This window comes from Taeniopygia guttata, chromosome 1A (genome assembly GCF_048771995.1).
Source record: "Taeniopygia guttata chromosome 1A, bTaeGut7.mat, whole genome shotgun sequence".
Taxonomy (NCBI): domain Eukaryota; kingdom Metazoa; phylum Chordata; class Aves; order Passeriformes; family Estrildidae; genus Taeniopygia; species Taeniopygia guttata.
The window spans coordinates 38,816,594-38,840,880 of NC_133025.1; the positions used below are offsets into that span (position 1 = coordinate 38,816,594).

The 24,287-nt window shown below is 36.1% G+C and overlaps 2 protein-coding genes across 15 annotated transcripts in view; one reads left to right on the forward strand and one right to left on the reverse strand.

Annotated features, from left to right (window-relative positions):
• Positions 1–12,383, forward strand: part of ACSS3 (acyl-CoA synthetase short chain family member 3) — an 84,746-nt gene extending 72,363 nt beyond the window's left edge. The window contains exon 16 of the mRNA XM_030260534.4: positions 10,328–12,383. Coding sequence (XP_030116394.4) covers positions 10,328–10,360 — 33 coding nt within the window. The 3' untranslated portion in view covers positions 10,361–12,383. The remainder of the gene's footprint in view (positions 1–10,327) is intronic.
• PPFIA2 (PTPRF interacting protein alpha 2) overlaps positions 1–24,287 on the reverse strand; it is a 279,612-nt gene that overhangs the window by 2,725 nt on the left and 252,600 nt on the right. For 13 of the 14 annotated variants that reach the window (XM_012569038.5, XM_072923120.1, XM_072923123.1 and 10 more), the window contains 10 exons: positions 14,229–14,310; positions 12,527–12,727; positions 10,449–10,511; positions 9,050–9,079; positions 7,339–7,514; positions 6,387–6,484; positions 4,474–4,649; positions 4,311–4,379; positions 3,219–3,378; positions 1,985–2,077 (listed from right to left, as the gene is read on the reverse strand). In XM_012569038.5, the coding sequence (XP_012424492.1) occupies positions 2,019–2,077; positions 3,219–3,378; positions 4,311–4,379; positions 4,474–4,649; positions 6,387–6,484; positions 7,339–7,514; positions 9,050–9,079; positions 10,449–10,511; positions 12,527–12,727; positions 14,229–14,310 (1,114 nt within the window). In that variant the 3' untranslated portion in view covers positions 1,985–2,018. The remainder of the gene's footprint in view (positions 1–1,984; positions 2,078–3,218; positions 3,379–4,310; positions 4,380–4,473; positions 4,650–6,386; positions 6,485–7,338; positions 7,515–9,049; positions 9,080–10,448; positions 10,512–12,526; positions 12,728–14,228; positions 14,311–24,287) is intronic. The other variant, XM_072923119.1, reaches the window with a different exon arrangement.

Below are 24,287 nucleotides of genomic sequence, written 5' to 3' on the forward strand. Positions count from 1 at the left end.
ATATGAAAAACTCCTTTATCTCGCTATTGTGTGGTAGCTTGTCCAGCTATCCCTCTCCTCTGTTGCTTGGTTCCTGCTTTTGTGCATGCAGATACTTCACCAGAGTATCACAGCTGCTGATGTAGTCTAGGCAAGGTGTTACAAAAGCCTGGGTCTTAGTCTAAGAGGATGGTATTGGTCTAAGTCTGGAAAATTTCAGGAGGTGTGCTGTAATGAATAATCTTCCCTTTTGCCCAAGTATCAATCAGCTCCTTCCATAAGAAACTGTTAGTCATGAGCTGTGCTGACAAAATTCTGAAAAGCCCTCTGTTGCCCTTCAATCTGATATCCCTTCTATGGGCAGCTTCTGTTTATGCATTGATTCTTGAGTTGCAGGCAATTTTTTTAAATTTTCAAGTTTGCTATAATAGTGAGGGAAATACTTTCCCTGTATGTTTGTTTTTTGGGGGGGAGGGGGAGGGGTGGGATGTTTTGATTTTCAATATAATGTACTTGAATCCAAAATTACTTTAACTTGCTTTTTGGTTTATTACCTGCATGGCATTTTGAAGTTGCCCTTACAGTAAGTGCATATACTAATGTTCTAGTTCACATCATCTTGTTCCTTCTGTAAACGAGTATATGGTGAGAAGAGAAATAGTAGTATATTGTCAGTTAACCTCGTATATTAGCCTTTACAATGTAGATACCTTTTTGAAATCCTTACAGACCACTCAAGCATTTAAGATTTAAGCACCAAGTACTGATGTAATACATACCACTGATAGCTGAAACACTACTAATACTCCAATAGAAATAGGAGTTAATTTGTATAGCTTGTATAACTTTATATACGCACCTTTTTGCTCAAAATACATACCTTCCATACATATATAGTGCTAGAGAAGTCTGCTACTTTACTTTTGTTGGTGCTTTGCTACTTTTTAGATAATTTTTAATATAGTGGGAATAAATGGTTTGGAAAATCTTAAATTATTTTTTGTTAGGATATCAGTTTTCTATTTCTGCCTTTGTTGCACTCTTCAAGTCTCACCTCAAGTGTCTGACCCATTACTGTTGGCCTAAGAGACAGTTTGGTGTTTGAACTTCTTGGTCATCTTTATTGCTTCCAAAATTGCGATTCTGAAGTACAGAGGAGGAAAGGTTTGTATCTCTGCCTTCCACTTCTGTCACCACTGAACCCTGTGAGAGTCCTGTCACTGACTTACTGATACAATACCATGCATGTCTTGCCTCGAATATCCAACAGCTATTGAAGCATTTTTGATGCCTGATGAGGTTTTGGTGATATTCAAATACTTTTTTTGCCAGCTGCCTTGCAATTCCCCAAGTAACTAGATGGAAATTGTTTTACCGAGAAAATACTATCATAAAATGGTGCCATACTGATGTAACTACTCATCATGTGTGTATTTTTTCCAAAAGCTGGAATAAAATAAAAAACTGTATATTCACAGAACTCTGGAAAAGTGACTCTGATATTCATAACCATACTCAAAAGATAATATGGTGAAAAATGTAACATGAATTCCACTACTAAATTTGATCCAAAGTTGCATCCTTTCTTTGTAAATTCTGAATTATTTGAGAAGTGCAGGAATCTCGGTAATAGATAAATTTTCATAATTTTCTGTATGGGTTAGTCTATGCAGCTACCCATTGTTCTAAATTGAGCCGTAGATTTAATTTAAAAAAAAAAAAAAAAAAAAGTAAATCTCTTCTGCTTTACTAGTGTTGCCCCCATTCCAGCTCCTAGTAGAACTCTTTCAAGTTTTCATAAAGTAAGTTCATTCCCTGTGCCTTCTCCCCAAAATATGGTTGGTAGCATCTTCTGGACTGAGCTTAAGACTGTTGTCATGACCAAATGACCACCCTAGCGAGTCCTTAGTCATGTCCCTGCTCCATGCTGGTTCATGCTTGGCTAATGTGGGGTGTAGTGCACAGTTATAAAGAGCATTCATGATGGCCCCTACAGAATACTCACAACAATTCAGTGCTGGCTTCTTTGCTAGGCCTTGTCAGCATGAGTATGTGCGAACTGTTGAGCTGTCTAACCTCTGCAGTCGTGATGAAGCAACTGCAAATTGGGAGGGAAAAAAGAAGGAAACAAACCAGAGCCTCTTTAGAATCACCAGTAAAATATATCAGTCTGTTTACCACTAGGAGGGTGGCTGTTAAATTGCTCTGTGGCTTTCTCTAATGTGATTTGGGCATGGTCTAGTTCAAAACTCAGCACTTCTTCACAGCTGATGTACTGTTGCAATCTGTCTAAAGTGAATACAGTTTAAAACTCATTTTTGCCTTTATTTTGTTGAAAGTCCTAATGCTCTTATCTATCATGCTGTTTAAAATGCTGTTTAAGAGCTTAAATGCTCTTACCTATCAGGCTATTGCATTCTTACTGCTGGGAGATAGGAAGCCAAATCCTGGATGAAGACAGAGGTCTTCAAAATTACTTCCCTTTAAGTCTACTCAGTTTAGTATACCCACTCAAGAATTAACTGTCTGGATGACCTCAAGTAAGTCACTAAATCTGCTTTTCGCCTTAGTTCCACATCTGTAAAATGGGAATATCATCTTCTACATCATACCATGACTAGAAGATGAAATTCATTAATGTTTATAAGGTTCTTATAAATGTGGGAATAAGGTTCTTATAAATGTGGGCTATGGAAAGGCCATGGAAGCTAGGAGTCGATGGCATTTGCTAACTACTCATCTACTGGTGACTGTTAGAAACTTCAGTTATTTTGTGATCAAGGCTAAGCTATTTAATTTGAAAGTAAGATAGGAAAATAAAGGTGATGGCCCTTTCTAATTGTATTCTCTAAAACACTCCACCTGCTAGAGAGACTAATAGAATGAAAACTTGCTTAGATATTACATTCAGTCTCAGTTGAAAGTCAGTAAATGAATTCCAGTCTTTCTGATTGTTTCCTTTACAGCTACAGGATAGTGAGATGGCCAATATTTTTTTTTTTTTTTTTTAAATAAACACTGTCTGAAGCAAATGTCAGTCTGAAGCAAACCGGAAAAAAATCAATAATATGCCAAGTCAGTACTTTTCCATTCCCTAATTCAACTCTCCCAGACTCAGTTCATCCTAGTTAAATGAACGCAATTGTTGTGGTGTGAAACAGACATGCGTTAAAAATCAATTTGGCACGCTAGGACGAGCCTCATGCTTTCCAAGAGGAAGTGCAGAAATGAGCTTGTACCGTCACTCGCCATCTTCCGCGACTGCCCGGATGTGGTGGTGAGCCGGAAGCCGGCCGGCAGCGTTTCCGACGCGCCCGGCATCATGCTGATCCCGTGCACCTCGCGCGGGGGGAACTGCCGACGCCAGGAGGGGCCGCGCCTGAAGTTCTTGTCATCGCTCTGTCAACACAGCATTGTATTTGATAAAGCAAAACGAAGCTTTCTGATTAACTATCCTGCTGTGTGCTATCTCTACCGCTGCCAAATGTATTCCGTAAAAACTACCCTGCTCTGTTGCACTGCATCCTGTCACTGTAATGTATTTGAGACATGCTTGCAAGAGTAAAAGCTTGAGAAATATTAAATGCTGGGGTGGAAAACTCTTCTTAAATCTTTGGCTCGATATAGTCAAGGATTTAGTATCAGCTAAAGTAGAACTTTCCTACACAGTGACAGAAAATGATTTGTTACTGCATTAGGAGGCTTACAAAGTACTAAGAAAGGATTAAACACTCATGTGCATGCACAGAATTCATAGGCATTTGACATTTTCAGAAAATCCTTAAAAGTTTTATTTCTCCTTATGTGCAGAAGTCCAAGACTTAAACATTTTGCACTGGACTCTTATGTTAAGATAAATAATTTCCGTAGTTGGATTTGAGATTTCTTTTCCCAGATAAGTGCCCCAAATCACACTCCAATAATATTGATTAACTTTGAAGAAAAAAAACCAATAAAGAACAAACTGAAAAATCTATTTTTTTTCTTTATTTTTAAAAAAGTGTAAGTCTCCTAAAGAATAGAGTTCACAGGCATCCCACCTACACACATGCCCCACCACCTGCTCTGGCCAGCAAAACTTCCATTCTGTATGTTTCCTCTTTGGAAAATGTTCATCTTAAGGTAAGAGTGCAGTGTCAAATTTAGCATCTGAGATGACACAAATATGTAGCCAAGATGGGTTACTTTAAAAACCCTGATGGGTATTCCTATTTTTTTTTTTAAACTGTAACTGACTTTCTTTAACAATGTGAAAATTGTCTTCATGCATTCAATTGAATTTTAATGTTTTACTATGATATTTTATAAATACTGAAAATAAAATTAATTACTTCCTCAAGTCGTCTTTCAGTTCCTAGTGCTAAAAGGTTGTTGTATTCTCTCTCAAGGATCTGCCGTGCCTAGAGATACCAAAGTAAACAATTAAAATGGTTGAAGATAAATAAAAGGTAATAATGGGTACAGATTAACCAGAAGTAGCATAAGCAAATTTACCTGTGTGTTTTGTGTTGGAATCTGTAATAATAAAGCTAAACTGCTGTAGTCAAAGTTTTCATCCAGTGCTATAAGTGAACCATGTACACCACTTTCTAGAATATTATTTGCATATTCTCGGAGGCCAATGGCTTGTATCCAGCGTATGACTCGATCATTGCTCCATACCAGCACATCTGTAAGGACATTACACCAGGTCAGTCTTCTGTTGAGAACTCCCAAATTTTGCAGGTGCATGTGTGTAGCTGTGCATGCACTGTGGTGTCTTAGTGCTTTATTTCACACATGAGGAATGCCAGCGCTATTCATACAGCTTTAGTATGTCCTACTCAAAAACTATGTGATGAATTATCTTCAAGTAATAATGTTTCCAAAGGAGAAATCCCTGCTTCCAGAGGGGATCTCCATAATGCAATTCCTCCCACTTCCTATATATACCTTTTCAATTTGTAGGCAGGATTTTACAGTGCAAAGACACCAGAGAAGTATCCATTCCTCAAGGCTTCACTTGTGAGTTTTGTATTAAACATTTTGGGAGTTGTGTCAGCACCCATCACATACTAACATGCCAGAAAGTACAAGATTAGTGCACAATTTTAGAGACAAACTATTTTTAGTACAGAAAGCTGGCAGTTCCTAAGGTCCATACCAACTATAAAGCTAAGGCAACAAAATGAGCTAGGAAACCATTTTTGAGGATTTGGCTATTCTGAAAAAGTATCCTGCCCTGCCCTTAAGATAAAAAAAAGTTACTTATACTGATCTTTAGAGTTGTAAGTGGGAGACATAGTACTGAGTTTTTTTTGCTAAGTGTTGAGGCTTATTCCTGAGCCTTTACAAGTCCAGCTGCTATGGCTGTTCTGGGAGCAGGATTTCTCCAGCACCTGGCTGAGAGCATCTCACTTTTTGGATCAGCTGAAACACAGTGGCAGGCAGAGACCAAATCCCACCTGGGACCATGAATAACTGACAGATGCACAACAAGGTGAAGGAGGCTATGGATGATTACCCTTGTCCTAGCTAGAACCGGCACTGAAGCCACAGCCGAATTTGAGACCAATACCCAATTTTCCTATGTCAGTCTCCAGCTAAACCCACTTGGGCTGACTGGCACTGATGCCTGCACGTCCAAGGCAAAGTCTCTGCATTAGTGCATGCCATGATGTGCCTTGAGCAAATAAACACTGTCAACTGTAGCCCTTCAACTTTTTTTTTTTTTTTAAGCTCTTCTAATCAGCATTGTTCTTTAGAAGTGCTAACTAGTCACTAGAGCTGGAAAAGCTCAAAGGAATCAAAGGATTAATTTCTGATAGTTGAAAAAACCCCAGCCACCCTAATTGTTATATATAAAAAGAACCATGCAGTGAGCCTGCAACTGCTCTAGAGAGATTTACACAGAAAAAAAAATCTTCAGAATCAGCTGTGAAATCTTCTACTAAGGCCAGTTTTGTTAGGAACTATTCTTATGTAGCAATCAACTGCATGGTCAACCCTCCAAGCAGCATTTTATCATAAATTCTGACATAAAAAATCAAAGGCAAAGGTTTTCAAAGCTGGGGCATAGTGTTAGGGTCCTGAGTGCTCCCAGTTTTTTAGTGTTGCCCCCAGCACATTGCACTAAGCTGCACACTGTTTGGCCTTCTGTTTCTACGCCTGAAAGAGTCTCAGGTAAGATCCATATCCAAAGTTCAATTTAGCAAAATGTATGTGTAAAACCACCATTCAGAATTGCAGCCCCAATTTAGCAAAGTACTTAACTGTGCCTAATTTAAGGAGATAGGATTTGTTCTGAAGAAAGATGGACTTAAGTTAGTTTTGCTTAAAGCACATGCTTAAATGGCATGACAATGAGTTAACAGTGTCAATCTTCAAAAGAAGAAACATTCCCAGTATTCATTCCCAGGAACTATCACCTTTTATTTCATGCTGACTCATTTCTCTTCTCTTTTCCAGTTCTTTTCTATCATAATTCAACCTCTTTAAACACATGATTCCATATTGCAAGCTTGTTCTGTTATTTAAAAAGAAACATTTACAGAGTTAATAAAGATAATTTTGAAGATGGGAACACATGTAGGATGTATTTCCTGCACTTCACATGAGGTGTTTCATAGTACCCATGTATGAAATCTTGAGAACAGAGGGGAGAGCAAAACCAGTAAAAAAACTCCACAGACTTCAGGAATGAAATGGAAAAAACCAAAATGAGTATGTTTGAATAACTGTTTTAGCATAAGAAACCCAAAGCACTAAAAGACGTAAAAGACCTGAAAAGGTCAGCCCTTGTGAGCCATGAAATGTTTTGTCAAATCAGGCTTTTAAAAAGTGACAAATCAGACAGTATATTAAAAAGAAATCCACTTCTTGTCACATAAACCTCATTCTCCCTAAAGTTTAAATGCCTTTATTTCCATATTTCCAATTTAGCTTCCTAGCTATATCCCTAGGTAACCCAACAACTGTCAAATTGCTTGTATTGTTAACAGCTTTTATGTGCTACACACAATAGCTTTTCATTATTATGAGATCTCAGGGCTTTGAAGCTTAGTCTAACACTTTCTGATACTTCACACCACTTAAATTATTACCGTTTCTGTATTGTCAAGAGTCTATTGATATATTAATGGTTCCCTGCTCAATACAAAATTTATCTGTACCAGTATCTTGGTTTTTAGAGACATAATTGCAATGTGGTTGCTATTACTAAAGAAATCTCTCTCAATTCAGATTTCTGATAGTCAGCTCTCTCTTTTCTGTATGTTTTTCCACACCAAAACAACAGAAAGTTTTTTTATTCTGTGGAACACTGAGCACTAGAGCAGACACATAAGCATTTTGATGGGTGTAGTCTTTATGCCAACATACCGATGAAAACTATCCACCATTTTTAGATGCACACGCAGGTCTTTCTTTGTCAGGTGGTCTAACATCCTTGCATCTACCAGGCATTCCATAAAATAACTTCGGTACTGAGGTAAACCCAGGCTGGGGAGCCATTCGTTACCTATCCATTCATGGTTCATATCACCATAAGCCAGGGTCTACAGAGAGAAGAAAATGGAGAGGGGGAAAAAATTCTTGAGTTTTTTCAAGACTGCACCACAGACTGAAAAAATATGTCCAAAAGAAAAAAAAAATGTTTTAAAAAATTATGTCTAAAATAAATTAGTAATTCTGGTTTTGCTTTGTTTTAACACTGGAAGAGTGAGCCACTGTGAGATATTTGTTATGGACAGCCTGTTTTGCCTGTTGTATTTTGTTTTCTTATGTAATTTTTTTTCAATTTTGAGTTTTAAATGCAAGCAGACTTGTTGTACAATGAAAATATGTGTGTTTCATAATCTTACTTGCTTTCAATTGACCTTCTAGAATATTTATACTAGTCAAACCCTGAACTGTAAACTGGTAATACAAACATGGCTCCAGATAATCCACTGAGGCTTGTTTCTGTTTGTGGGGAGAAGAATTTAATAAATAAAATCTAATGACACTTCATGGCTACATACCTGAAGTCCTTTAGAGACTAAAAGTTAATTTCAGTTGTCTGACACTCAGGCTATTATTTAAATGAGATATTTTCAGCTGTGAACAATTTAAACCTAAATCCATCATATGCAGAGCTCAAGCAATTAATTGAGATAGGAGCAAACCAGATTCCTCCTAGAAACTAATACTCAGGCTTCATTGTTCAGCTAAAATTTCACTAGGGTGAGGAAGGGACTATATGAAAAAGCCATGCATCTGGAGCTACTTTTATATGAGTTGCCTTATTAAGATGCAAAATAGATTTCTACATCTCACTGTTGTTAATTATTTTGTATTACAAAACAGAGAACAAGAATTGAGAACTAATAAATTGCAAGATTTACACTCCTTAATAGGATCATGCTCAGGATCATTGTCAAGCCTAACTATCTCTTTGGTTTTGTTTTTAATATCCTAAACAAATTAACAACACAATTAAAGCCAGATGGATATATTATCTGTGAGGGAAAATATGCTCCCTTTACATCTCATTCTTTTTAGATTTTGAAGAGAAAATGAATTTAATCAGTAAAGGTAGCAAGATTGTGTAAGTGTGTATATATTAGAGAGAAAAAGTTTAAAAACACAGCTAACTGGTAGTTCTAAATAACTTATACAATAGTATTTGTAGACTGATAACTTGGGTGTGACTTACACAATTGTTAAAAAAAAAGAGTTTAATTTAAATTTTAAAATTAATTTTAGAAAGCTTAGCTCTCAAATTCACGGCATATTTAACTATCCTATTCTGAAAAATGAGGAAAATGCTTACTCTTTAAAACTCTTAACGCAATTTTAGATGGGAGATAGGATATGTCTCTGGAATGTAGTAAATTCTTTTGTGAAAAATATTCACAACATATGTACCTATTTCTGCTTTACCTAAAAAAATATTCAGAGAATATATTCTTTGAGAAGAACTCTTAAATACGTAAATCATAGTTCAATCATTGAAATACTGCCACAATATTATATTCCACTGTGCATACTGATGCACCCAATTACATTGTTATCCATTTTCACTTTAAAAAAGTCACGTGAATGACCATACCTGAGCCCAACTGCCTTCTTCAGACTCTTTCTGTATTATCAGCAGGAAGCAATTAGTAAAGCAGGTAAAAAGACAATAAAAATTAGTTATAAAAAGTTGTGATTTTCAAATGCATGTTAATTAAAATATACATATAAAGTGCATTAATAAAATAAATCTGGCCAGTGGCAATGTCTTGGGCTAAACTACCCCGAAAATTATAAGACCAAAACCATAATATGAATTTTCAAGAGAGAAAATCATTATATCTTGGTGAAATTTTACAGCATTATTTAAACATTCTTCTCAGTTTCACAATTAAAATACAAAATTTAGCTAAAAATTTGGGCATTAGAGATGTAATTTTTTGTTTCTAGTTTGATTTTGAAACATTAGCAGTAAAAAGATTTCTTCTTGAGAAAGTATTGTAAAGGAGCTTTTTGCATAACATTTTTTATGGAAAAATTCTATTTTCTAGCTGGCCAGTTAAACAGGATCAACTCTACTTCTTGTCACTTCAGTGCTGTTATATTTGCATTTGTCTTTACCAAGAATAATAAAACTGGAAATGAGCTCAGCTTAAAAAAAAAAAAAAAAGAGAATTGGCTTCCTTACTGCTGATGGGAAAACATTAAATACTACAAGCATGAACTTTGAAGAAATAATTCTTTACTACATCAAAATTTAGCTCCAGAACCTCTCCCACCATTTATGGATGGGGCTGACTATGAAGTTTGCCAAACTGAAGATCATTTTTTTCAGAGTTCTCACTGGAACATTGCATCATGTTTCATAAGCACATTTATGAAGTTATGATCTAATGTTAACAACCAAAACCTAAAGTAACATATATTCCAAATTTTTAAAAAAAACCAAAAAACAGTCTTTAGTGTTAAGGGAGAGGTTTGACAAAAATCAATAAATAAATTACACTCTCCATGCACCTGAAATCAAAGATCATTAATACCCAAGTATGTACAAGAAAGGCTCAGCATTAATGAAAACTTGAAGTTGTTTAATGCACCACTCTCAAGCCTTATTTCTTTATGTGTCAGCAAATACAAAACACTCTTTAGAAGAAGAGGGAGTAAATTACAGGGGAAATGTTGCACCTGTAACAGTGATAATTTAATTTCATTAAATGAGGTTTCACAGTGGCACTGAAACTATTATATATTCTAAAAGTTCAATACTGGTTTTAAGGTGACGCAATTTTTGTGATGGAAATACCATTTGTAAATTCTTTTGCTGAAAGATTACATAACTGTTCTTTAATTTCAATTTCCTTACTCCCTGCAGCTTTCTAATGGCATGCTTTGGGACGCATCCTAGAGAAGATATGGCACCTGTGTTAAAGCAGGATAAGGCCCATCCTCGTTTGAGCACTAAAACCATTTTAAGTGGAAATGGAATAACTAACCGTTTTAGCTGGAGCAGCAAGATTTTCCATTTCTTCATGGGTCACCCAAACATTGCCTGAGGGCTACAGACAAGGCCCGCAGGATGGCAGGTGGGATCCACGTTAGGTAAGCAGTGGTAAAGAAGAAAGGCAGCACCACTGTAAGTTATCAGCGCATCACCATCAGCACAACCACGTTCTTGCCTCTACCGAGCTGCAACTAGAGACAACTTTAGACAACTTGGTTTGTATCTTTCATTAGCAGCTTCTGAACAGATGTGAATGGAGTATTACAACTAGAACTGATGGATGAAATCTGGCAGACCACTGCCACAAAGGAAAGAATAATAATTAAAGCTGCATTTCGTAAATAACTGGCAAATGCAACCTTTAGCTCACAGTTCTGTGCGCTAAGCTTCACCTCCCAAAGATTTTCCAGCCTAAATATTCAGCACAAGTCACATGTCCATATTGTAATCTAAACAATTAATACTTCTCCCATGTTTCTGTAAATCAAAATATCATGAGAATTCACTTCTAAAATTATTCATTTTCATCCTATTGTTTTTCATCAAATAATTACTAGGACAATGAGGAGGGTCAGGGAGGGAGCATGGATGTGTGCTATGTTGTCTGGAGACCTGAGATAAATTAACTCCTTTCCTGAGAAAGAGGGGAAGCAGCAAGACTGGAGACTCAGAAATGCACATTCTAGGGCAGGGCACCTCTGATACCCAGGCAGAATTAAAAAAGCAAGACAAAAGTATTCTCAATGTTTTTAGCTTTAACATAGTATTCTCTCTTTACACTTCATAAGTGTAAATGTTTTTACTTTGAAATATCCTCTTATGCTTTTAAAATAAAAAATAATTTTGTGTAGTAATTCAAACATCATATTGAGTCTTTACTACTTTACCTTTGTAAAATCCATTACAATTCATAATATTACCATGGTAATGACTCACTTTCAGAGAAGAAAGTATCAGAGAGTGAACTACCATATTTAAAGAACATAAGCAACATGAAGATAAAAGGGCAAGCAATAGCAGTATTATTGCTGTTTCCCAGTTGCTTATGTAGCTCACAAAGGTATCTGAATTCTAAATTCCACAAAAAGATTCGCTATAAATTCAATGAAGAAAAAATATTACAAAATATAAATATTATTAACATAATCATTATTATTGCCTTTCTAGTAGAAATCTGAGCTACACTACTTGTGTAGTAGTCTTTGTCCTCCACTTCTATGCCATGTTTGCTGTCTGATCAAGCCTCTTTTTTGTTAGTCTCCATTGCTTCTTGCATCACCATTACCATCGGCATTAAAAACTTTGCTTTTTTTATCCTGTTTCTTTTGGCCCTCATCAGTTTAGCCTATTTTCCCTGCTTTTTATATACAGCCTATTCATTCTTACTCTCCCCTGATCTATTTCCTTGCTCTTTTTGATATATTCCCCTTTCCTTTCAGACTTCTATCTCTGTGTATCTTTACTTGCTTCCCTCCTTTCTGCCACCACTTTCTCTTCCTTTTTCATGGAATACATAGGCTCCACTTCTACTTTCCAGACACTTCCCTCACACTTCCAATCACTGCTTCTCTTAAAAGCATGAAAAACCTAAAGCCAACTGACTTGTATTAGATAACATTTGAAAGCGTGGAAAAAGGGGGAATGGGAAAAAGACCAAAAGAGCTGTGTTCCTACATGACCTCTCCTAACACCTGCTTCCCCTCCACCCAAAGAAAGAAATAAAGAGAACAAGCAAACAAAGAGAAACACAATCTGATAAGGCTGGTATAGGTGATTTGGAAAAAAGCAAAAAACAAAGGCAAAATTACAATTAAGATGCTCGATACCAATTTGGATAACATCAAGGATAATCAAAACAATGACTTAAAAAAAAATAATGTCTGATAAAAGAAAAACATCAGCAATCAACAATCAAGCAAGTGATGAACAGGTAGTTCTGAGTCTTTATTAGACAGTTTTCACTGATTGTGAAGTGTGTGTTATCATAGAGCCACTCTCGTACTACAAAAGTTTCTCTTCAGACGCCTGTAGGTTGAAGTGGGAAGAAAAAGTTAGCTGAACAGGACTCACTGTTCTGGATGTTGGAGGTGCTGATGGACTTGTCAGCGATACCATCTCCTGGATTGCTAATCGGAGTTTTAGGCGATGAAGAGGATTGCTGATTCCAATTTCTCTTTGAATCTCAGTATCGGACAAAGCAGACATGATAGCGCCACTCTTCACGTTGGCACGGCAGGCAGCGACATACCACGCTGGCATCCCTAGCCAGAGCTGTCAAGAGAAAGGACATTTCATCCAAAGCACTGGATTTCTCTTTACAGCCCCTCTCTTAGACAGTGGGAAGCATATCCTATTTTTCAGAAAAGAATCAAGGGGAAAAATAATAAGGCTTAACTTGTCAAAAATTGCTTGAAACTGCAAATCTCCTTGAAAGACGAGGGTATTGGTATGCAAAAATTATAGGCTTTTGTATGTTCATGTCTCCAACAAATCAGCCTTTACTGTAATACTAAATATTTCTGACTGATATAAATCTGGTTACAGAACTCTTAAAGTCATATGAAAAAGCAAAGTAGTGGCAAAATTAAGGATTGTTCCATATTAACAGAGATTTTTTTGGGAATTAGGATATAATCCTGTTTTCCAAGGTCATATATAAATGCTTGTATTGACTTTCTGCGGTTTTCATTTTGTATTTTTCATTAGGTACCTTCAGCAATTCCAATGTGAAGCAGAAATTTTGTGGACATTAGCTGCTTTCATTTATTCACTAGCATACTTCTGTCAAAGGTTTGGAGAGGGATCTCTTTTTTCCATTGAAGGGGAAAACTTTCCAAGGTCTAACTGATGATCAATGGATGATAGATAAAGCAGGGTGAAAAGTTGTGAATAGGTAGAGATGCTTGGTATAGTAAGGAATTGACTTACTCTTTGAGACAACAGAGTTTGTATCTGCACTGAAGTGTTACAGCCTTGCCATGTAAAAGTGACTGTGGATTTGTATAAGAACATTCTTACTTTCTGTGGCCTTCTCCCCTCAGCATCTGCGTATGTTTTTTTTTTTTTTTTTTGAGTAGTTCCTTCACCTAAAAATTTGATTACTTTGTCAAAATTGATGAAAGCTTTGCTGAATGTTTCTCCTTATTGATTTCCAAAAACTATTAATTTAGGTCCTCCAAATAAAGGACAGCTCTCTGCACACTGGAGTTCAGATATGAAGGCACTGCCTGTCAAATCAGAGAGATTTCAACCTGGATCTCCTGCACTGCAGGTGAAAATAGTGAGAGGAATACTTTTTTCCCATTATATTTTTTAAATGCAGAAAGCATTTGCAGAAAGGGTTTGGGGGATCATGAAAAGCATTATACAGACAGTCAAATTTAGAATGTTCTTTGCAGGGGAACTGGGAATTTTCCCCTCCTCAGACTTTGTCAGAAGAGCACTCCATGTTACAATTACTTCACATTTATTTAAAATTAGCACATTATTCTACATAAAATATCTGTGTAGTTCCTAGACATTTAGAGACTGAGTAATTAAAAGATTCAAAAACTTTGGGATTCAAGTGCATTTCTGGTCTTCATCCCGCTGTGTAATTCTGTCTTACTTTTTTCAGCTCTAGTCTCTTAATTTACACCATGTGTGTGCTGATGGCACAGCACACAGGCGGGAGGAAGAAGCTGTAGGAGTCTGTTTTAAGATTTGTAAGGACAAGTGCACAGAGGCAGTCCACAAATGCGAATCACATTTTCAAGTTATGGCCAACACTTACCTCCAGCCAGGCCACCACCGTTGGTCCATCCCACTGAGCAAAAGGCAAACCTTTTCTCCGAGCCTCTTCCAGAAGTTCATGTCTAAAAGTGGATCAAGAAATGGTAAATATGTGGAGTTATGCATTGGGACAAAAAGATGCAACTCTGCCTTTTTGTGAAGGGTAATAACAGTGAAGCACAATGACAGGCATAGAAAAAGCACAGAACACACATTAACAATACAGCTCTTTCTCCTGTTGAATGTACTCTCAATCTGTTCCCAATTCATTTTTTCTGACATCCTTTTAAATGTCTAACATACAAAAGGTGAGGTTTCTGCCTCTTTAGCCAAAGCAAAAAAAAAAAAAAAAAAATCGGTTTACCCTATAATAAAGGGCTGTCAAAACAGACATTCGTGAAGAGAAAACTGAGGGACTCCTGAGACTAACTTAGCTCAGAACTGGCAACTTCTAGACATGAACTAAGCATGCATGTAATGCAGCTGGATCTGAGAGGTGTTTGTGTTTGAAACACTAAGCCGGCTGTACCAGCTATGCACAGTGCTAGGATCTGTGCAGCACAGCTACTTTGTGCTTTAAATATGCCATCTCTGGCTATTTAAGAGTTGACTGTATCTTTGGTAGTTCCATGTTTGGATCTTTTAAACTATTGATTATATAAAAAAAAAATTCTATATGGTTTACTGATGTATATTTTTATAATCATAGAATTGATGTGATTTCTCAATTTTATATATATACATAGTTGTCTTTCTATTGAGTTGATCAAATACCAATCCAGCTCCTGTATCTGCAGTTTTTCTGGATTACAAGTGGTGTATATGTAAAACATCATTCTCAAAGCCTAACTGATACTTTTACTATGTCTGCATTAAATATTTGGTATAGTTACATATAAACGAGTCATCCAGACTACCAGGAAAATGCTCTATATTAAAAATATTCAGCTATTTCATCAGACATTTCCACAATGGTGATGGTGTAGAAAAAGCAGTTCTTCAAATGTCTTTTGTTTCCTGGTATTTAACAACGTGTTTTCAGCTGCTTCCCACTGAGCAAAACACAAAAGAATGCTCTCTGCAACAAGCCATAGTGAAAAACAAATTAGACAAGGACCATACTAATGTAGTATTAAAATTTGCTTACATTCCCAAATAAGAAAATCTTGGGAATTATGGCTTCAATTTTTTTCTGTCCTCTTTTATAACTACAGCCTTTGTGGTTCAGTAGTCCCTTGACAATTTGTCACTGCCTTAGCAGCCTTTCAAATATATGTACTATAAAATCACAGCAGATAAAAGCAATGGGGTGATCTTACTTGTAAGGAGAAGTCCTTTGGGGATTTTTGCATTGCCAAGGGGTCACACTGAGTGAATTTGGCTTTAGCAGAAAACGAAACTTAAAAAATAGACTATGCATACAGGTTTAAATCCCTGTCTCTGAATATATAAATATTACTTGGAAATAACAGTAATAATAATATTATATATATAAATATTACTTAGCTTGCTTAGAAAGGAAGCTGCTTTATTTTCTGAGTTTATGCTGTAGTAATATGTAATATTACAAATACTTGACAGCATTACTGAAATTGATACAGCTTCTTCTCCCACACTACCTTTGCAGCATCCCTTTCCTTTGCCACTTGGATATCCCAAGCCACCGTGGAGCTATCCTTGATTTCTGTGAAAGCATAATCCTGAGTAAAACAAGAAGTTTCTCTCTGGGTACACAAACGCCCTGTTACCTTCACCAGCCAATGGGGATGCAGGAATGCCATATTCCCAGGAGCATAAGTAGTGAATGCCTATGAAAGGTATTCACCTGTCTGCTTAGGAAAGCAGAATTAAGGCAGGGCCACACTTGGCCACACCCCAGCTACCTGTGGATGAGGTATTTAGGTTGCAGCCTTCCCTCAGGGTTAGTTCTGCAGGTGCTACAGCGGTGCTGCACCTCCCTCAGACGCTACAACAGGGCTGCAGGACTCCTTCTGCTACTGGGTCTGAGAGCTGGCATAGCCATCCTTAGGGACATAAAAGGTTTCAGGAATGCCCCTGCCTCACCTGGCCACTTTTGGTGTTCCATGGCAGAGCATGGACTGCACAAAACCCTGTACAATGAGCTCCTTCCCTATAACCAGCCCAAGCTCAGGGAGCAGCCCCTTCTGCAGCTGGGAGTCCATCCCTGGAGGAACCTGATCCCAGGGTTTCTCTTATCTGCGGTATTCTCTTCAATCATCCCAGCTGAAAGAGCAGGGCTGGTTAACATGTTAAGTAGAAAAGGAGATCATGTCTTTGAGGGTCACTGGCCTTCCTTGCTTGTGTTGGTCTCCTGTTCCAAGCAGGAGAGCAGCAGCATGTGGACTACAAGGAGGTGGGAAGGAATTCTTGGCCTCTTGGATTTGGTGTTAAATCTCTGCGTGGCTTTGGAAACTGAGATGCCTGAAGAAAGGGCATTGGCACTTTAAGGTCTCACTTCCATTAAAAACTCAGTTCCTTTATACCGGAATTACAAAGCACATCTTTCTAGGGAGTCTTCTGTGACTTTGAAATGTTAGCACCAAACCAAGGCTTGGTGTGGAGGCTTACAATTACTCCAGTGCTTCTAAAACCAATACATTCTCCCAGAGTGAGCAAGCACTTCTGTTACTTCAGATGCAGTCTGACTCACTGAGCTAAAGGAAAATAGAGCTGTAGTTACTCATTTAAGCTCAAGAAAATGGGGATAGGCCAGAAAAGAGATGCCATAAATATGTATATATATATATATATAGTTGCTATAGTCAAAGCCTTCAGTTTGATAAATGTAATCTAAATGGTCTTTGCATGTAGAAGGAAATTGCTCTGAATTGAAAATACTTCTAGCATAAAGATGAAAATCCTGTACTCAGACATGCCTTAAAAAGAATTTAATGCTTAAAAACGTATAATTTTCCTCAGATGATTCTTATGAACAGCACTGCAATATTGAATATTATTGAAATTATAATTTACTTTTGGAATATTAGTCTTTGACTACTTCTTAATACAAACTAGGAAATCTGTGAAACCTGAACTTTCAAGCCTTCAAACCTAAACCTTTATATGCCAAATTCTATTTCTATTTTTTGACTAAGAGATACATTCTTTAGTTGGCAGTCAGTGAAAACTCTAATGAATGGTGTATTTTGGGTCTTTATGAACTAGCACTATAGAAAAAAATCCACTCATTAAGTTAAAAGTATCATGTAGGAAAAAATATGGACTGTTTTGACCAATTGTGCAAATCACTTGAAAAATGAATCCAGTGACCTGCCTGTTTTGGAATAGAAAACAATACTTTAGAATGGGCAGGATGTTGTCTATAGTTTCCTTATGGGATGGTCACTGGCCTCCTGAAAACAGAAAAACTCCAAAGCAAAGTATTGGTAACTACAGTTCAATTTTTCTTGCAAAAACATACAATTGATCACAGGAGGAAGAAGGGACAAATACCCGAGAGCTTATCACTCCCCTCTTCCCCTCATTACAAATACAGGGTTTGGGGGATCATGAAAAGCATTATACAGACAGTCAAATTTAGAATGTTCTTTGCAGGGGAACTGGGAATTTTCCCCTCCTCAGACTTTGTCAGAAGAGCACTCCATGTTACAATGTGTCCATGTTGCATTGGCGAGGAGGAAGGGAATTAAAATGCAATTATTTCCATGCTTGCTTAGGTTTTTGGCAGCATATGAAAACAAGCTGATAAGGAAAAATTGACATTAATTAGGCATTACTAGAAATTACATTATTTTGAAGATAGGGGTTTGAACCACTTATTACCACTGGAATGAATTCCAAATTAAAGCCATATTTTTAAAGATAACATTATTACTGCTAAAGAACAAAATCCTCTTCCCGGAGATATTATGGGAGTAACTGGAATATGCTATTTAAAATATATCATTACTCTGAACCTGGTTTTGTAAAGTCTGGAAACTTCATGAACATCAACTGTTTAACATCAATCCAAATTTGAGAAATACTTTGTGTGTTTTAGGGAGCACCACATAAAATGGGCTCTTTTCACGTTTTTATTAAAGACAGTAAAGAAAAGTCACAGAATGTCAAGTTGTGTTGTGAAGCTGTGTGTTAGAGAAGTAGAGCTGCCTCCCTAGCAGTGATTTCTGATGTTTAATGCTCCCCAAAATGTCTTGCTAAAGACACTGTTAACACTGGGCCATTTGCCTCAGCACTACTCATCCATGAGCCAGGTACAACTAGATCAACATAAAAAACTGAGAGCACAACTGTCTCATAACATGGGGACTTCTGAATGCTTCAATAATCCCTTGGACAGGAGAAGTACATGGAAGCAATAGGAAGACAGAAAAAATGAGTGAAATTGTTACTATCCTGCAAATCTACTTCATACATATTCTCTCATACCAGGGAAATTCTAGCTCTGTATCAGCAGCTGTCATCAATTCATTGCATAAAGCCCAATGAACTTTATTAAAAACATGAATAGTCTTTAAGTAGAATTTGTGTAGGAAGTTAATGCTAGCTTGACTTAAATTGTGTCATTCAGTGGCATTTAATTTTCTTCATGAAGACGAGGCTGCCCCCCCTGAAGCAAACAAGCAATTATAGTTTAGGATTTCTAACACACATAATGCAAGCACTGTGCAATACACAACATCCAGACATTGCCTTGATGAAACATAAACAACATTTCAACCCAGATCTTCATATTTCTACAAGAAATAGGATTTACTCTGATATCTAATAAGGTTCACGTGAAAAGATCTCAAGGATATTATACTGCATAAAAAAATAATGTCTCTGAATTAAAACATAATCATAAATATGAGTTAAATTGAAAAGGAGTCACAGTGAAGTCAAGAGCCAGATCATGTTTGTAAAACACAAGCAGAATTGATTTAAAAATTTGGCTAATGGGTAATTTAGATTGTGAAATGGCCTTTAGTCACAGACATTGTCTCAAAGAGAAAACAGATTGAAGTTTTTACCTAGCAGGTCCTCTGATTATGAACTGACATTACTATGGTTATTGTTATCATCAATATTAAAATGTTTCATTTACAACAAAGTACTGTACATGATAGGTTTATAGAAGATAACCAGGCAGAAAAGATAGACCAAATATACTGCATTTATCTGAGTAATCCTATGATTTCAAGGCAAGATTAAACACATCTACTGCTTGAAATCTAACATCAAAGTCTGAAAAAAACAGGAAACAGGATTTCTAATTAATTAAACTGGAATTAGATTTTATGCTTTCTATTGTCATTTGCTAAATATTTAAGACATGCCAGAATCCTCTAACTCAGAACATTGCATGAAAAAATAAGATTTGAATTTGTATAAGTTAATAATACCTAACAAAAATATCAAGTCACATTTTATATATATGCATTTTCCGCAAGACTATAAATGGATTTAAAGTAGGAAGTGGAGTGGGAGGTTGGAGAGACTCAAGAGTTCATATTGCCACACAATGCAGATTTAATTGAATCTGAAAAGATCCAACTGACTTAAAGACTGCACTAATTAAAAACTATGCCAGATCCTGTTTGAATTTTGACACTTAAGTGATCTGGATTTTAAATTATGTGAAACCCTCATTCTCCTTTCTAATAGCAAATATCAGGTCAGACTGTAAACAATGGACAAAATTCAATCTCCAATATTTTACAAAATGTTTTGTATTCAACTTTAAAGAGTTTTCAGAAAAAAATGACGGAAATACAGAAATCAAGATGCAAGTAATAAACGGAATATTTTAAAATCTATAAAATAAGGAAGTATAAATTCCACAGTATCCCAGATTAAAGAATAACAGTACTGTGGATATTCCCTGGTAGGTGTACATTTAAGCTGTATGCAAACTGAAAGGCAGCATTCTTTTTTTCCAAAGATATTTATTAGGCTAAGTGAAGCACATTCAGGAATGGATAAGACAGATCCTGACAAAAAGATCTTCAGAAGGCTAGTATTAAAAACCAAATAAAACAGCTGTGAAATAAGCAGACTTCCATAATACAGTCTTGCAATCTTGTGTGTATTGTACTACATTAGAGACCCACAGTGTACCCAGGCTGATCAAATGTTATCAAATCTATTTTTATAAAGCAATTTCATAATCACATATTCTAAATTAATGTGGTAACCCTTGTTCAAAATTAAGTTTTGTACCCTTTCACCTACTGAAATTTTCTCCTTAAGTCTGCAAATGCTTATTCAAGAAGGAATAGCATTTCTACAATAGATCAAAGAATAGAGTAAGATTTTAAGCTTGATATCGAGTTAATTACAAAAACCAAAACAAACAAGAAAATGAACTGGTGAAAGAGAAAACAGTAAAATTATATGCACAAATAAAATATTTTTGCATATATGTTTGCTTTGAAACAGCATGAGTGTTCAAACATAAAAAAAAAAAAAATTGTATTCTGTGAGTCTTTTGTGATTCAATTAAACAGAATTTATGCCTTAACAGCATTTGTTAAACTCATAATTTTTCCACTGACTTTAACTCTTAAATGTCTTTGTGATTCTGGACTTTAGACCTCCCAAAATATGTTTATTAAAAAAAAATGACAGACGTTATCTCCAAGTAGTTAACTGATTCCGTCAAGCAATTAAGGAGCAAGTCCTGACCAAAATTTGTGAATGCTTTCAAGGTTTACCGTTATTCTGAATATTTTAAAGCTTTCATTTTTTTGCATGGATTCAGTATCAGTTTTCTGAATTTCTGATTCATTACATAAGATTCACGGAAAACCAAAAAAAAACAGGAATAAAACATAGAAAATAAACATGGTGCTGAAGATTAATATGTTCAGCAACCATGGCATTTTAACTTACCCAGATATGCTTTTCATGAGATGAAGAGAGATGAATGGAAAAAAAAGCACATAAATGTTAATGAACATATAGTAGTCCATAAAAAAAATAAATAGTATGATATATAAAATAATATCACCATTATTACTACAGAAAGCTTTGTAACTGCTTTTTCAATGATTTAGAAAACTTAAGTGCTCTTGTGAGGAGCAGATGAGATTGTCAAAATGAGATTTTCATTAAACTCATGTTGGCTATTTATTAGGAGCCACTCAGCACATTGTATCTTCCATCAACAATAGGAATTCATGCCAAAAATCTGTAAACACAGCAAATGTGGAGTAGGTTTTCAAATCAATGCTTTTTGCTTAGATTTGAATCATTTCATAACAGTTTTGTGTGTAACCCCAAAAGTCTTGAAAATCCCAAACCTGTGGATTTAACCAAATTACCACAGATACAGTAAAATTGAGTGGACTACATACCAAGGTTTACTTTTCTATTTGCACTTTAATAATATTTTAGCAAAATATCTCATAGCAATCAAAAATTACCTAGAATTGGTTGTAACATTTTAATTTTACAGTTTTAATACGAATAAGGTATGTTTTAATTTCAGCAGTCATACTAACGCACTAACACCCTATCAGTAGCAACACTGGTATGAATGACTTGCCCTCTAGGTAACCTATTATTGCCAATACAATAGGTACAATATACAGAGGAGAAAGTAGGATTGCTGTAGTCATTGCTGATAATAAACTTTCTATATCATCCATTAATTGTCGTCATAAAAAAGAAAATTATAGGCCTGAATGAAACCCAGACACCTCAAAATATTGCACTTATATTAACAAATTATTTACAGAGATCTAGAAATGCTTGGTAGATATAGTTTTAATAAATGTGAGATGAGAAACCTTTGCTGCATTTAACTAAGAAGAGGTTGTCCACATTTCAGTCAGTTCAGAAGGACACTGTTTTTGAGGACTTCAGTTTTGCTTTCATGTGTGCAAGGTCAGCAAAACAGCTGGGAGAGAGGAGAGAAAGTGCAACACAGAAAAGTAGATGGAAACAAATGACAAATTTATACACAAGAAGTTTAAGACAGGAAGATTAAGGAAGGGAAGGACAACAAAGGCATGTAATATAATAAAGTACTAGGGAACTATTAAAAAAATTACCAAATCTGATTAAAGTAGCACTAGAATCAAATATACATTCATGATTCATTCTCATTTTCTACTGAGCTAATTGTAAAGACTGATGTGATTACCTCTCCTGAAAAAGCTTTTAATTTTGAGCCTTCTGCAGTATATTGAAGCAGAACTGCTGTTTGTTACATTTTCCACTGAGTGCTCCTTTGGGTATGTGTAGAGAGAAACTGGGGGATTGATTAGAATGCAAGTAATTTTCTCATGGTTTTAATGAGCTGGCAGTTTGCAGTCACCTGGGGATAATTTATGTGACCTGAAGGCCATGATAGAGGTAGAAGACCAAGGGGCATTCTGTCACTCCCTCAGCATTTTGTCAGAGAATAATAAAATACAGCAGGGAAAAATGGATTTTTAATTCCAGATTTTACCTTTAGGGTATTTTTATGGTTTAAGGATTTTTTTGTCATAAGACAACAAATTTATCACCATTTTATTATATTTTCCTTAGACATATATTAAAATAAGAGTTATATAGAATTTTTTTACTCTGTTGTGTTTTACCCATTCTTCCTTTAAATCCTAATTCTAATCTGATAGGATATTTACATCTGCTGGAAAGACTTGTTAAGAAAGCCAGCTGCATGCTTCAGGGTATAAGCTTATATTTATCCAGAAGTCCCAAATTGCAATGGCTAGACTTAGACATGTAGATAAGATAGGGACTAGAGCCTTGGGGGGTTTATGTTTGATTAAAAATTTCCAATTTTCTGATACAAATATTCTTATCTTTTATGAGGAAGAGAATTTTAAGAACATGGCAAAGGAGAAAAAAATACTATTTTGTAAAAAAGTGTTATTTAAAAAAATGAAATATTTTTAAAATATGAGTAAGATATAGAAAAAAATATTGTTTAATTTTTTCCATCATCAGAATAATCTAAGTAAGGTTTAATAATCCTCTGCAAAATAAATACCCATTTATCTTTACATTTGTAATGCTAAAAATGCTCCAAGTATTAATGTAAGAACAAGACACATGTTTAATATTGCAAAAGCTTTGACTAATGATTTGAAAGTGTTCCAGTTAAAATATTTGCTAAAGGAATTAAGTTTAGAAATAAAGTTCATCTTTATGTGTCTCCAAGACTAGACACTGTTCCACCCAAAAGAAAATCACACTGCATACAGCAAACAATCCTAAACTGCATATCAGAACACCGAACACCTCCCCTTCTGTGGGAATCCAGGGCTTCCCTCTGGCTGCCCTGGAGGGCCTGGGACCCTGGCAGGGGGTCAGGAACCCCCCTGTACAGAGCCCCGAGAGACACTGTCTCTGATCTCTGTCCATGGAATAGAGTTTTCAATCTTACAGGATGAATTACAAGCTCTGAGTGCTTGATATGAGTAGTAATTAAGTGTGGCACGGGTGCAAAAGTAAAATTTTAGGATTCTAGATTAGGGGTTCAGAGGGGACAAGATGGAGGAAATTGGGTGTGTCTTGTCCTTTTTCTCCTTCTTCATGCCCTCCATGTTTCACTGTAGTTTTGGCATTTTTCTATTGGTTTAGGCTAGGGACACACTGTTTAACGTAGATGATAGATATTGGCACATTATTGTAAATATAGCACACGTAATTTCTGGTATATAATGTTTGTAACATCCCACTGAGGGGCAGAGCCCCACACGCTGCCCTGCAGGACAGACCTGCGGCAGGGCAGCAGAACTTGTTATAGATAAGCAAAAATAAACAACGTTGAAAACAGCACAGACGAATTATGACTTCTTCTTTGGCAACGGGGCTGAAAGACAGAGACTTTCTACAATCTCGGAATCACCAATACCCACAGATTCCGACACCCTTCCTTCACCAGAGTGGGGAAACAGAAACACATTTTGCTAGAAAGGGAGGAAAAACCAACGGTCAGTCTAAAAGCTACTAACAACATCTGTGAGTTTTTCATAGATAAGATAGGAAGGAACAAAATTAAATGCAAAACTTGAATTTTCCTGAAGATTCAGAAAATAAAAGATTGGGGATGAAAAAACATTGTATTTTCAAGAGCTACATC